Genomic DNA, 13,575 nt, shown 5'->3' on the forward strand with positions numbered 1-13,575 from the left:
GAACATCGGGAACCCTGACCAGGCGCCAAGAAACATCGGGAACCCTGACCAGGCGCAAAGGAACATCGGGAACCCTGACCAGGCGCCAAGGAACATCGGGAACCCTGACCAGGCGCCAAGGAACATCGGGAACCCTGACCAGGCGCCAAGGAACATCGGGAACCCTGACCAGGCGCCAAGGAACATCGGGAACCCTGACCAGGCGCCAAGGAACATCGGGAACCCTGACCAGGCGCCAAGGAACATCGGGAACCCTGACCAGGCGCCAAGGAACATCGGGAACCCTGACCAGGCGCCAAGGAACATCGGGAACCCTGACCAGGCGCCAAGGAACAAAAGGAAACCCTGATTAGGTGCCAAGGAACACCGGGAAACCGGACTGTGTCAAGAAACATAGGGAAAGCCCTGATCAGTTGCCAAGGAGCACCGAGAAACCCCATATCAATTGTCAAATAACACAAGGAAACCCTGAATACAGTAGCAGCATACTCAATGAGATTCCAGGAAATGTCATCTTCACACTGCAGTATTTTTCTGCACGTAAATTGACCTGCGGTGCGGATTTTAAAATCTGCAAGTCAATTTATCTTGTGTTTCCGATTTGTGGACTGTATGCCTAGTGCTGAGGAAAATCGCACCAAATTCCGCAGTATGAAAACACGCCGAGAAACGCATCAAAACGTAAAAAAAGCACGACTAGGTGCTTTTTTTTTTCCTGCAAATTGCTGTGGTTTTGGTTCATATTTGCCGCACCAAAATACACAACGTGTGCAGGTAGCCTTAAAGGGTAACTAAACGTTTGACAAACTTCTGATATGTCATAGTGACGTCAGAAGTTTGGATTGGTGGGGTCCGAGCACTGAGACCCCCACCAATCGCTAAAACGAAGCAACAGAAGTGCTCGTGTGAGCGCTCAGCCGCTTCGTGTCTGTTCGGCTTTCTCCAGAAAGTCGATGTATCGGAATACGGGCTCATAGACTTTCTATTGAGCCCGTACACCGATACATTGGTTTCCAGAATAAACCGAATAGACACGAAGCAGCAGAAGTGCTCGTGTGAGCGCTCACCCAATTCGTTTCCGTTCGGCTTTCTCCAGAAAGTCGATGTATTGGAGTACGGGCTCATAGATTTTCTACTGAGCCCGCACACCGCTGCATTGATTTCCGGAAAAAAGCCGAACCGAAACGAAGCGGCTGAGCGATCACACAAGCACTTCTGCAGCTTCGTTTTAGAGATTGGTGGGGGTCTCAGTGCTCGGACCCCCACCAATCAAAACTTCTGACATGTCACTATGATTTATATGTTGCACATTTAGTTACACTTTAGGATTCTACAGTAAGTTGCACTTCTGGCAATTCCCCAATATACATCCATTTTAAGAATTTCACCGAAGATTGAACCCCTTTTAATGTAGCGGGGTGAAATGTCCGTACTCTCCATGTATAGACGTGGCTGCATGCTGGCTGGTACTGTTGCCGAGGCAACCGTACAGTGCCCAGCAAGTGTACAGAAGTCCTATTAGTTCGAATGAGACCAAAGCACGATACAAGCTGGACAACATCGGTCCACGTGGTCGCCCAGAAAAGGTCGCGTGTAGTCGACCGGAAACTAAGCGCTGTCCTTATGCGGCAGCCACTTCATACTATCGATCTACAAAGGTCACAACGTCTGTGATGAAACAACCCCTTTAGGCTACGTTCAGACGTCATGGATTTATACGGTGCAATACGGAAACCATAATGAATGGATTTTTAGTGTAAAAATAGCACTACACATGGCAGGGTGCAAGGAATTGTGGGAATTGTAGTTCTACATTAGTAATCAGCTGTATGGAGAAGCTGCAGACTTACAGATTTAGAACTACAGTTACCAGCATGCCTTCCTCTGGCTGAGGAAATACAGATGCATAAGCACGGCAGATGCCATACGTTCCCATTAGAAGCAGCTAGTCTCAGAACGCCGCCCCTCCCTCCACATGCCGGGATCCTTCAGCGTCTTGCAAGCAGCTCTGTGATTGGCTCACAGCCCTCAATGTCTCACTGAACTCTGATTGGCTGACAGAGGTCACTAGATGAGAAGCAGCCAATCACAGTGCAGCTGGGCTGGACTCAGTGACAGGGATTGTGATACAGTGTACATCTTCAGAGTAGCTGCTGTGGGGAGCGGGTGAGTGCTGCTGGGCGGGCGTGCGTGCGTGCGTGCGGCCGGCCGGCCGGCCGGGGTGGGCAACCAGGAACCCCCAGAACAGGGCACAGGGATAACAATGCAGATCTCAGGCTGTTCTATGAGCTCTTACGGTCCAGGGCATGCTGGGATATGTAGTTCCTGTGCTGGGCAGTGTGCTGACACTAGCAGATTTCTCTCTACCGTAGCTAATTTGGGAAATGGCATTATAATAGGGAATTGCTAGTTAAGCAATGCAGAGCACAAAGCACCTCCCGTCTATTGCAGATATTCCCGAGAATCCGCAGCAGAAATCCGGGACTGATACTTGTATTTCCGCCACGGATTTGCATTTCCATCTGCAGCGGATTCGCACGTGCATCAGCCGCATTCACTGCGGTGGAAAAACTACGGTGCGCATGGGAAGCGCAAAAAACACGGAATACGATACGTATTTCGGCACAGAATCCACGTGCAAATTCCGTTGAGTGTTCCTCCTAAGGCCATGTTCACACGAGTTTTTTTTGCAGGCACAAAATTCCATCTTAGATCCGCCTGCACTTCGTTTGCCGCGTTTATTGCAGCATTTTTCGCGGCCATTGAGTGCCGTGGGCAAAAATGGCAGTGAAAAAAGCTTTCTCTGCCTCCCATTGATGTCAAAGGGAGGTCAGAGACGTAAACGCCCGAAGAAAGGGCACGTCGCTTCTTTTTCCCGCGTGACTGTTTTTCAGCTCGCGGGTGAAAACCGCCTCCCATTGAAATCAATGGGAGGCATTTTTGGACATTTTTTTGGCGCGTTTTTCGACTCTGTTTCCGCGTCAAAAAAACTCTGTGTGAACAGGGCCTAAGTGTCCCTACAACTTGATTCTTCTGCCCGATCTGAAATTGGGCGTGGAGAGGCGCAGCGTGCGAGCTGGGCAGTACAGTGACCAAAACAACCGTATGACGCCCAGAGGGACTCGTGCAGGGGTCCTAGTAATTACAATACGTTCCGTGCACGAGACTCCGGGCGTTGTACATCCGATCGGGCTGGAAATCAAATTGGAGAGACACTTTAAAAGGGGGGTTCTGACTTTAGAGACCAGTGGTTGCCAACTTGTGGCTCCCAAGATGAGAAACTACAACTCCCAGCATGCCCTGACCTCGGCCGGCTATAGGCAGGTATTCCCTCCTTGAAGCTTTTCGGAACATTTAATAATACTCTGGCGCCGGTATTTCTCCCTCATGACGCGTGTATTTGGTTGCCACCCAACCGGTGATAGACCAGACCGCCGATAACTGATCCCAGGAGGCGGGTGCCGGTATACAATATGCATGTCTCCCCCGCTTAGGGGGCTCTACCCTTACAGAGAACCCTGCGGCTCTTCACATTAACCCCCTCACTGCCCAAAACCCCCAGAGATGTTGGCATTTCAGTATCTGGGAAGCTGCAATTAAGGGGGTATTCCAGATACTGCACTAGATAGGTGATCACTAATAGATCGGTGAGGGTCCGACCACTGGGAATCAAATCGATCGCCAAAATGGGGCTTCCGTGTTGTCAATTCCTTGCAGCCAGGAGGAAATTTCCGTCCGTGCCATAGTATTGGAATGGAGCGGCAGGGCGAATGCTCGACCACCGCTACATTCAACTCCACCTGGCAGCGGGCTGGGGGGAGCGGGGTACACGGCACCCCTGTTCTGGTGACGATAGGGGTCGCAAATTTTTTTTTAAGTGGTTTTTTCCTTTGGGCTTCTCTATAAGGCCTTATTCACACGAGTGTCTGCGTTTTGCGCTCGTTGCAGTTGCGTGTGTCATCAGTATGTGCTGCGTGATTTTCACGCATACGCCATCCTTCTGACACGCGGTTTTGAAGTTTAGAAAAAGAAATGAAGCAAGTGGTTTTATTTTTTCCTTCATTTCTTTATCTACTGTTGCGCGAATCACGTGCGACACACGGAAGTGCTTCCGTGTGCCGCGCACGATTTTCACGCACCCATTGACGTCAATGGGTGCGTGATGCACGTAAAACGCCCAAGTATAGGACATGTCGTGCGTTTTACGCAGCGGACACACGCTGCGTGAAAATCACGGACTGTCTGAACGGCCCCATTGACTAACATAGGTCCGTGCGACGCGCGTGATTTTCACGTGCGTATCACGGACGTTAAACACGTCCGTGTGAATAAGGCCTAAGACTTCAAAACCGCCAGAAAAAAGCATGAACAAAATGACACCAAATAAAAAATGCCACTAAAAACGCCTTAAACCGCATGCGTCATTTGAGTAACGCTAGCGTTTTTAGTAGCGTTTTTTAATGTAGTTTAAAACGCTAGAAAAATTCTGTGTGTGAGCGCGGTCTAAGGCTATGTTCACACGGAGTATTTTGCCGAGTTTTTGGACGCGGAAACCGCGTCGCAAAACTCGGCAAAAACGGCCCGAGAACGCCTCCCATTGATTTCAATGGGAGGCGTCGGCGTCTTTTTCCCGCGAGCAGTAAAACTGCCTCGCGGGAAAAAGCGACATGCCCTATCTTCGGGCGCTTCCACCTCTGACCTCCCATTGACTTCAATGGGAGGCAGAGAAAGCGTATTTCGCGCTGTTTTATGCCCGCGGCCCTCAATGGCCGCGGGCGAAAAACGGCGCGAAAAACTGCGTGCAGGGAGAGGAGAATCTGCCTCAAACTTCCAAACTGAATTTTGAGGCAGATATTCCTCCCCCAAAATACTCCGTGTGAACATAGCCTTAGGCTGGGTTCACACAGAGTTTTTTGCTAGCAGAAAATCTGCCTCAAAATTCCGTTTGGAATTTTGAGGCAGATTTTACTCTGCCTGCAAGCCGTTTTTCGCCCGCGACCATTGAGTGCTGATGGCCAAAAACGTAGCGAAATACGCTTTCTCTGCCTCCCATTGATGTCCATGGGAGGTCAGAGACGTAAACGGCCGAAGATCGGGCACGTCGCTTTTTCCCACGAGCCGTTTTTTCCAGCATTTTTGCCCATTTTTTGGCGCGTTTTCCGACGCGGTTTCCACGTCAAAAAACGTGTAAAAAAAAAACTCCGTATAAACTGACCCTAAGGAAAATCTGCTTCTGCCTCAGTCGTTTTCGTTTTCCTCAGGATCCACGTTGCATGAGAATCGGCTGAGCTGGACGGATTCATTTCTGTTTTCATACTATGTTACATACGTCATCTGAATGGCCGCCATGTTGTGCTGCATTTCCCCTTCGTGGGACAACCCCTTTAATCCCGAATTCCCACTCCACCAGTTTGGACACCGTTTGCCGTTCTATACTTCAACGTATACATTTTTTTTGTGGTTTTTTATAACATGTAGCAGCCCATGCTTTTCAGCACTGCCGAAAAAAACTAACTATTCAATACCTGCTAAATGCGTGCCAAACATTTTTGGCACAGGTTTGCCCTATAAAAGCCTACGGGTGATGTGCAGTACGTGTCCGGATTCTTTATTTTAATTTGCAGATGGATTCTGACAACTGTGGCTGAACGTGGTGTGAACAGAGCCTCACTGCTCCAGGTATAACCCCTTCCCGCCACAGCCATTTTTCGGATTTTCATTTTCGTTTTTTCCTCCCCACCTTCCAAAAGCCGTAACTTTTTTTAAATTTTTCCATCAATAATGCCGTATGAGGGCTTATTTTTTGCGGGACGACTTGTAGATTTCAACAGCACCTTTTATTGTGCCATATAATGTAGTGGGAAAAATATTTGTTGGGTGGAATAGGAAAAAAACAGCGATTCCTCAATCTTTTGGGTGGTTTTGTTTTTACGGCGTTCACCGTGCGGTAAATATGGCGTGTTAGCTTTATTCTGCGGGTCAATACGATTACAGCGATACCAAATTTATGTATTTTTTTTTTTATGTTTTATTACTTTTACAAAGAAAAAACTGATTGTTCAAAATAAAATGTGAGTTTTGTCGCCACATTCTGAGAGCCATAAGTTTTTTTTTTTTCAGTCTATTTAGACGAGCTGTAGTTTATAGTGGTACCATTTTGGGGTACATGAGACTTTTTGATCACTTTTATTTTTTACGGCGTTCACCGTGCGGACTAAATAATGATATATTGTAATAGTTCAGACTTTTACGGACGTGTCGATACCAGTTATGTTAATTTTTTTATATTGTGCCTGAGGGAAAACGGGAAAAGTTTTTTTTAAACTTTTCATATTTTTTTTTTTTATTCATTAAAAAAACTTTATTTCACTGTTTTTTACTTGTCCCCCTAGGGTACTTGAACCAGCGATCCAACTAATGTATTGCAGTATATCGTGATTCTGATTGTCTCGGCAGGGCATCATAGGAGTACAAAGATAACGGTCCTGGGGCCTTCATCAGGCTGCCATGCCAACCTACGGCACCCCCTATCTCGCCGCGGGGAGGCCGTTGGAACATTACAGGGGGTCACCCCCCCTGTTTTCAGTGATTTAAATGTCGCGGTAGCTATTGACCGTGGTATTTAACGCTCCATACTCACCCACCCGACATGCGGCTTATATATAGTGCGCGTGTCGGGAAGGGGTTAAAGTGACAGTCCACAACTGGACAGTTGGACTTGGCCCATTCCCCCCCATGCCATAAAAAATCAAATAGTGGGGGTTAAAAAAAATTATAATAATTACCTAGACAAACATGGCGAGTGGCATCATGAGTCTTTGCCCGTCTATGACGGTACCAGCACAGTCAATGGCAGAATCATACTACTACTTCCCCCATATTGCACATGTAGGCTAGTTGTAGTCATGGCGGCACCAGTCGGCATAACTAACGCTGCATTACATTAATAATACCATAGCAACCAATCAGGGCGCTGTTTTTCTTTTTCAAAGGACCTCTGGAAGATAAGAGCTGCAATCTGGTTGGTTGCTATGGACAACACTGACTTATCCTCCGCAGCCCACTCCAATTCTACATGAAATTTGTTTTGGCTGCTGTGACGTGCGGATCTCGTGGAACAGATCAGTTCTCCTCATAGCTCCACACGAGCATGGAGATCTGGTGTTGTCACCCACCAGCTGCATCTCTTGTTACTTAGCAACGGGCCAAATATCATTTGGCAGCTGCTATAATATTATTCATGAGAGTGTTTATAGAACTCCAAAATTAATTATCCCTCCGGTCGAGAGGGATCACTTGACCAGATTCAATTTCAGTCTGTTTGGGCGATCCCTCCCAGCCAATGAGCTGCGAGGGACATGCTCTTCAATCATTGAGAAATTGGGTTGGTGTATCGATCCTGTCACAATATCGTATGTTGGGAACCTTACATAGAGCGCACACTCCCTTATGAACCCAATAGCGTACTTGCCAATGATTACATGACCTAAAAAGAGGCGTTTCTGGCAGTTTTTTGGGTGTTCCTGTTAGAACGATGGGTGAGGCTTACAAATGTCCTGTGATTTGGGAAGTAAAATGTTGGTAAGTATGCGATAGGGACATTAGGGAGCCATTCAGTAGATGCTGCTGCACCCCACTAGCTTAGCCTAATGTTATTAGGGGGCTGTTCCCATAACAAATTATCCTTTACGCTGTAATGGCGGCCATATTGGTTGTAACCAAGCCTTCCGAGAACCCGATATAACTATGACCATGTCCACACCACGTTTGGGGTACATGTTCAGCGTATGCGCCATGAGATATCCCTGACGCGCCAGGTGAACGGGTCCATAGACCACTGTAGCCCCACAAGGCAGATATACATCCGTATACCTCTTCATTGTATAGGAACTGAAGCCCGCTGCGCTTTCCTATACAGTTGACCACCGCAAATTAAAACCATGTACTGTCGTGAGTTTAAGATTGTCGCATAAGTCGGGAGAACTCCCAGGTGAATGTATCTCTCCAAGACGTGATGTGAACAGAGTCTAAGAAAGATTTGACAGGCGGTCACCTCACCTTAGTGGGGAATGGCTTATAACGGTCTTGTTTGCGTTGCACCTACAGAATCTATAAAGCGACTAAAAGGGTGGCGTTAGGTGTAAACGGCTCCATAGACAAACCACTACATTTTTATTTGACTGCCTAGATCATCGTCTTAAATTGCCTCCATCTTCACTCATACGGTACCTCACACGTTTACAGTCAGATGTTATCAATGCACGCGATCATTTCGGCACCGGACATCGAAACGATATTGGCTCCGTACTCTAGAACAAAAACGACCAGTCAAAAGGGAAAACCCACCGACCATAAAATAACCCCTAGATCACTTCTTGTCAGATAATGAACATTGTAAGCCAATGGTGGTCAACCTGTAGTGGTCCACCTGTGGAGAAACTACAACTCTCAGCACGTTGGAGCCACTGATGTAAGCAATGGCTTCTTTTTATACCAGGCGTGTATTGTGATACCTCTACAACATGATGATGATGTTATATATTTGTTCTTCTATCCAGCAGATTCTGATCACCTTGTCCGGTAAACGCGTTGACTTGCTACTAAGGTCGAGAAGAGCATGGAGAAGCTCATGGAACATACAAAGAAAAGACCTTCTAAAAGGAAATCTTTAAGGGCATCAAATGAACGGAAGAAGTCAAAACCTAGTAACTCTTCATTGACCACCTCTTCTGGTGGCACGTGTGGTGATGAGGACCATCTATGTAAGTCTGAACATGGGTCAATGTGTGTTCGTATTGGAGAGAATGGAAGGACTGGTGACACTAAATTAGATTCCAGTTGGAGTGATGGAGATTGTATTGGTACCAAAGGTCCCACTTTTGTTGGTAGTGACATCTTAGAAGACCAGTCGACAGTATATAAAGAAGCTGATGATAATGCGGAAGGAAATCTGGTGGAAGTAGATTTGTTGACTGGACACCAGAAGACTCGAAAAGAAAACCAAGAAAAGCCTAAAAAATCTAAAGCTACAAAACAATCGCAAAACCAACCATCCAAGTCATATAGTTGTGTATGTGGTAAAAGCTACACCAGCAGATCTCATCTCCATAGTCACCAGAGAACTCATGTGGAAGAAAACCAGATCAGTAGTGACCATAGTGTTGGAGAACTTTGCGAAGTGAAGACCACAAATGAGAAGTCTTTTTCATGCGTCTGCGGAAAGTGCTATACCATCAGTTCTCATCTCTACAGACATCAGAAGACATGCAAGAAAATGTTTGATAGCCAAGGCGGTTCCATGACTAACCTCGAATCTGACGCGGAAGAGAGTCGGTTGAAGCCGTATACCTGTGCTTGTGGCAAACGGTATACAAGTAGCTCTCACCTCTACAGACATCAGAGATCTCACATCGATGAAAAGAAGGAAAGCGCCAAGACTTATAAATGTGACTGTGGGAAGATGTTCAGCTGTAGGTCCCATCTGTACCGGCACCAGAAGACCCACACCCTGGAGACGTTCCAGATAGAAGAACATGGAGGTGACTCTGTAGAAGAGACCGAGGCTCCCGAGAGGATGAAACCGTATGTGTGTCTGTGCGGGAAAAGCTACACTTCTAGTTCTCATCTCTACCGACATCAACGAAGTCACAAGGAGGAGGAGGTCCATGCAACTGGAACATATCGGGGTGAAGAAAAAAAAGTGGAGAAACCTTATACATGTGAGTGTGGTAAAAGTTACACTTCTACGTCACACCTGTACAGACACCAGAAAACTCACGAGACGCAGGAGCATCTCGTAGATGACCTGGACTGTGACAGTGATGACCACGATGAGGACCCTGGTGGAAAACCTCACCAATGCGAATGTGGGAAGAGTTTCATATTATGGTTTTCTCTTATGGTGCATAAAAAAATTCATTGTAAAGGGAAGCTCCAGTCCTCCTCTGCGTCTGGGCAGGACTGTTCTCCACTCCGGACTAACCAACCACCGTGCTGAAGAGCCAAGGTCTATTCGGATATATTTCAACAATATAAAGCACAACCATAATGTGGTATCGTGAACGGGAAGGGACGATACTCTCCCGATTAGGGCATCCTGAGCTAATAGAAGAGAGTCTCTCGTTCGGGACGTCTATCAGTAATCAGGAGGACCCAACATGTCCGTGCATTACATAGACAACACATTGGTTATATTGAGAACTGTGTAATACCGTATTTACCCTGTGGTGGCGCTGCAGGGAAATTAAACACTTCTTGCACAGATGATCGCTAGGGGTACCAGCTAATCATCGGGGGTCTCTTCTAACATAAAGTGATTCTTCAATGCGGACAAGCCCTGTAAACACAAAATAATGGGGCACAAAGTTAAATTTAAGGAGACAAATATTATATAACTTCAGCATATTTGGCCACTTCCGGGGTTTTATTTTTTATAAATGTATCTTTTATTATTATTTTCTGTGATTAGGGGTAAATGTGTGACGTTAACAAGGTGTCCGTTTTTAAAATTTTTACTCCTTTCACTTTTAACAGCATGAAAACCCAAACTGGGTTCCGGTCATAGTGATGTATGACACAAATATTTTTGGGTAGTAGAGCTAGGCTACCATTTAGGTTGGTGCTGGCTATCTTTTTTCAGTGTGTCCCGCAGAGTCCCGGCCCCAGTTACAGGACACAATACCCTGTATTTTTCCATTTTTGACAATCGGTGGTGATCCGCATCTGGAAAGCCCCAGTTACTTTGTCATATGAAGAGCATCTGGTGATTGCCACTCCCTAGATGGCATAGGTGGCAGTCATTAAGCGCCACGTATTTACCAATTCAGAAGTTATAAATCCTGTCTCTCTGGAGAGTCCTGCTGTCTCTGACACCGAGGTGTCCCACCTAAGGCCCTATTCAGATGACAGGGAAACTCGGCCGGGTGATGGCCGTTTTTTTTAATGGCCGTCACACGGCTGTATTAAAAGCAATACATGTCTATGGGGGTATTCACGGCCGTTCTTTTAGACGGACTGTGCGAACGGCACGGGAAAAAATAGGACATGTTCTATTTTTGCCCGGTTTCCCGGATCCCCTGATAGACTCAAGTCTATGAGGGATCTGTGAAAACGGGTCCTGCACGGGTTTACATCGGCTATGAAAAACTGCAGTTTTTCACGGCTGATTTGACACCCGGTCATCTGAATAAAGCCTTAAAGGGGTTGTCCACCTTCTGACAACTGATGACCTATCCACCGGATAGGTCATCGGTGCGGGTCCGACACCCGCACTGATAACCCGCTCCGGTGGCCTGCAGGCACCGGATGTTGTGGCACATAATGCTATGTACGGAGCCCGGAAGCTGTTGGCACTGTACATATAATAGTGGCCGTACCGCAGGTCCGCTCCTATTCACTTAAATACAGTACTGCAGCGCAGTCGCTATTCTGTGACTGGAGCCAACCGCTTCTGGCATGTACGGCCGATGCACGGAGGCATCGGACCAGCTGATCTGTTTGGGGCCGGGGTGTCGGACCTCCACGGATCATGTACTGATGACCTATCCGGTGGATAGGTCATTAGTTGTCAGAAGCTGGAAAACCCCTTTAAGCTAATACCGTGAGGTCCTGAGTGCGGGACCCCCTTATAGCACTATATGAACGTCTATATAAACCCTAATAGAGCTTATTATGAAGATATTCTACCCTAGACGCAATGCTTCTATGGCATCCAATGGACCATTGTGCCGTTTGTTTTTTTCTGCGGTATCCACCTTCGCGTTCCTCTCTATGAAGTTGGATGCACACAGAGCCGCATTACAGCCACGTCCCACTTGAAGGCTCTTTCTATAGTGTGTATGAGCCCTAAGGTGGAGAAGATCCTCGGACAGTGACAACCACGTTCTCTGATCCAAAGCTACACTAGTCCCTGATACAGGACGTCATCGCCAACTGGCGGAAAACCCACAGCCGCCGGGTGAACGTTTAGTTTTATATTTCATTGTACATTGTATCTGGTCCAAATAAATCATAACACGGAATCGGGTTTTCTTTGTTGTGACAAATGCAGAAAAATTCCATTAGTCCGACATCCGGTTGTCTAGAAATTCTGATAATCTGGCATGTAATAAAATAGTCCCATGCTGGATTAGCAGGTAAACGACTGCTGGTGTGGGATGGAAGCAAATGTAGTGACGAGCCGCCACCACTAGAGGCACAATTCTCAACTAAATTTCAGGGCAACTACTTTCTCACACAAGGCCACACAGTCGGTTTTGGATGAGGCGATGTTGACAGAAGTCGTTTTTTTTACAACATGGTAAAAAAGAACACACGCGGTTTTACTTTGCCGGGCAATACGGTTTTCGGCTGTACGTTTTTACATGTGAAACTGTAAAATAAAAAACCGCGGAAACTCACAGTAAAACCACTTGGTCAAAAATTATTCGAAAACGTACATTTAGGCTGCGTTTACATTAGACAGAGTGCGCAAAACCTCACGAAACAACGAAGCATATGAGTTCAATGAGCTTCACCTGTACAAGTCACACGGCCATAAACTGCAGCGCAATTCATGGTAAAACCGCTTTTTCCATGCGCACCGTCAAAAATTGTCTCATGTTTACGCACCCAAACTTTTTTCCTTCAATAAATGAAATGATCATTGCGGTTCCTCAGGTTCATAAACATCTTGTCTTCCGGAGCGGCCTCTCCGAGTGGGGGATCCCAACCAGCGACATCCACATACCCTAAGGCTACGTTCACACAGGGTGATTGTGCTGCGTAAAAGTACACAGCGTATCCGCCCAGAGCGCCGTAGGGAATTGCGCCCGAAAAACCGCACACTTGTGGGCAGTGCTGGGTAGGTCCGCTGCGAAAAACAGCACAAAAGAAAAAATGGCATTTATACGTAGCCATGGCGACGCGTCCTGCAGCCCGGCCTCCTGGGATGAATTTTATCCCATGTGATCACTGCAGCCTGTGATTGGCCGGCCTGGACAAAGCGCAGAATTCTGGGTAAGTATAAGATTTTTATTTTTTTTCTGATTTGCGATTTTCGGAGGAATCGCGGCATTTCCGCCGCAAAAATCGCAACATCTGCTGTTTTACCTCTCCATTGAACTAAATGGAAAAAACATTCAACAAAAAAGCAGCGATTATGCAAATACAATTGACGTGCTGCGACCTAAAAAAAAAACTCACCGGTCAATTTCTGAGCGTTTTTTCCGCTTATTATTTACGCAGCGTGTGGAGGAGATTTGTTCTATCTCATCCACTTTGCTGCTACTGGATTATGCGGCGGATTTTCCGCAACAAAATCTGTTGAGAATATGAACAGGTGTAGAATGAAAAGTTATTCACATTTCAAGATCTCTGCTTGCTGTCAGTGAATGGAAACTGATTTCCCGTGTAAATTCAGAGGATGAAAACCTGTCCTGATCATGTCGTGTAGCATGCACTTTGTTTTTGGTGCCAGATGTACTATGGTAGAGGGTTCATTTTTATTATATAAAATCACATGCACACATTGCAATCAAAAACGGTGCAGCTTGCTGCTAGTATCTATTCTGTAAATATGGTTGGACGGGTTTTCAG

The 13,575-nt window shown here is 46.5% G+C and overlaps 1 protein-coding gene across 2 annotated transcripts; it reads left to right on the forward strand.

Moving 5' to 3' along the window:
- The first annotated feature begins 2,090 nt into the window (after positions 1 to 2,090).
- On the forward strand, positions 2,091 to 12,329 carry LOC142658877 (uncharacterized). 2 transcript variants are annotated; one of them, XM_075834488.1, is made up of 2 exons: positions 2,091 to 2,166; positions 8,559 to 12,329. In XM_075834488.1, the coding sequence occupies exon 2, from the start codon at positions 8,618 to 8,620 to the stop codon at positions 9,995 to 9,997; it is 1,380 nt and encodes a 459-aa protein (XP_075690603.1). In that variant the 5' UTR covers positions 2,091 to 2,166; positions 8,559 to 8,617; the 3' UTR covers positions 9,998 to 12,329. The 2 variants fall into 2 exon arrangements, with proteins under 2 accessions (XP_075690603.1, XP_075690604.1); XM_075834489.1 differs by having other exon boundaries at positions 2,130 to 2,166; positions 8,562 to 12,329.
- Positions 12,330 to 13,575: the final 1,246 nt, after the last annotated feature.

The sequence above is a fragment of the Rhinoderma darwinii genome, chromosome 8, assembly GCF_050947455.1.
Source record: "Rhinoderma darwinii isolate aRhiDar2 chromosome 8, aRhiDar2.hap1, whole genome shotgun sequence".
In the NCBI taxonomy this organism is placed as follows: Eukaryota; Metazoa; Chordata; class Amphibia; order Anura; family Rhinodermatidae; genus Rhinoderma; species Rhinoderma darwinii.

Bases quoted from the DNA above. Each gene is read 5' to 3' on its own strand.
- LOC142658877 (XM_075834488.1), top strand. From the start codon at position 8,618: ATGGAGAAGCTCATGGAACATACAAAGAAAAGACCTTCTAAAAGGAAA.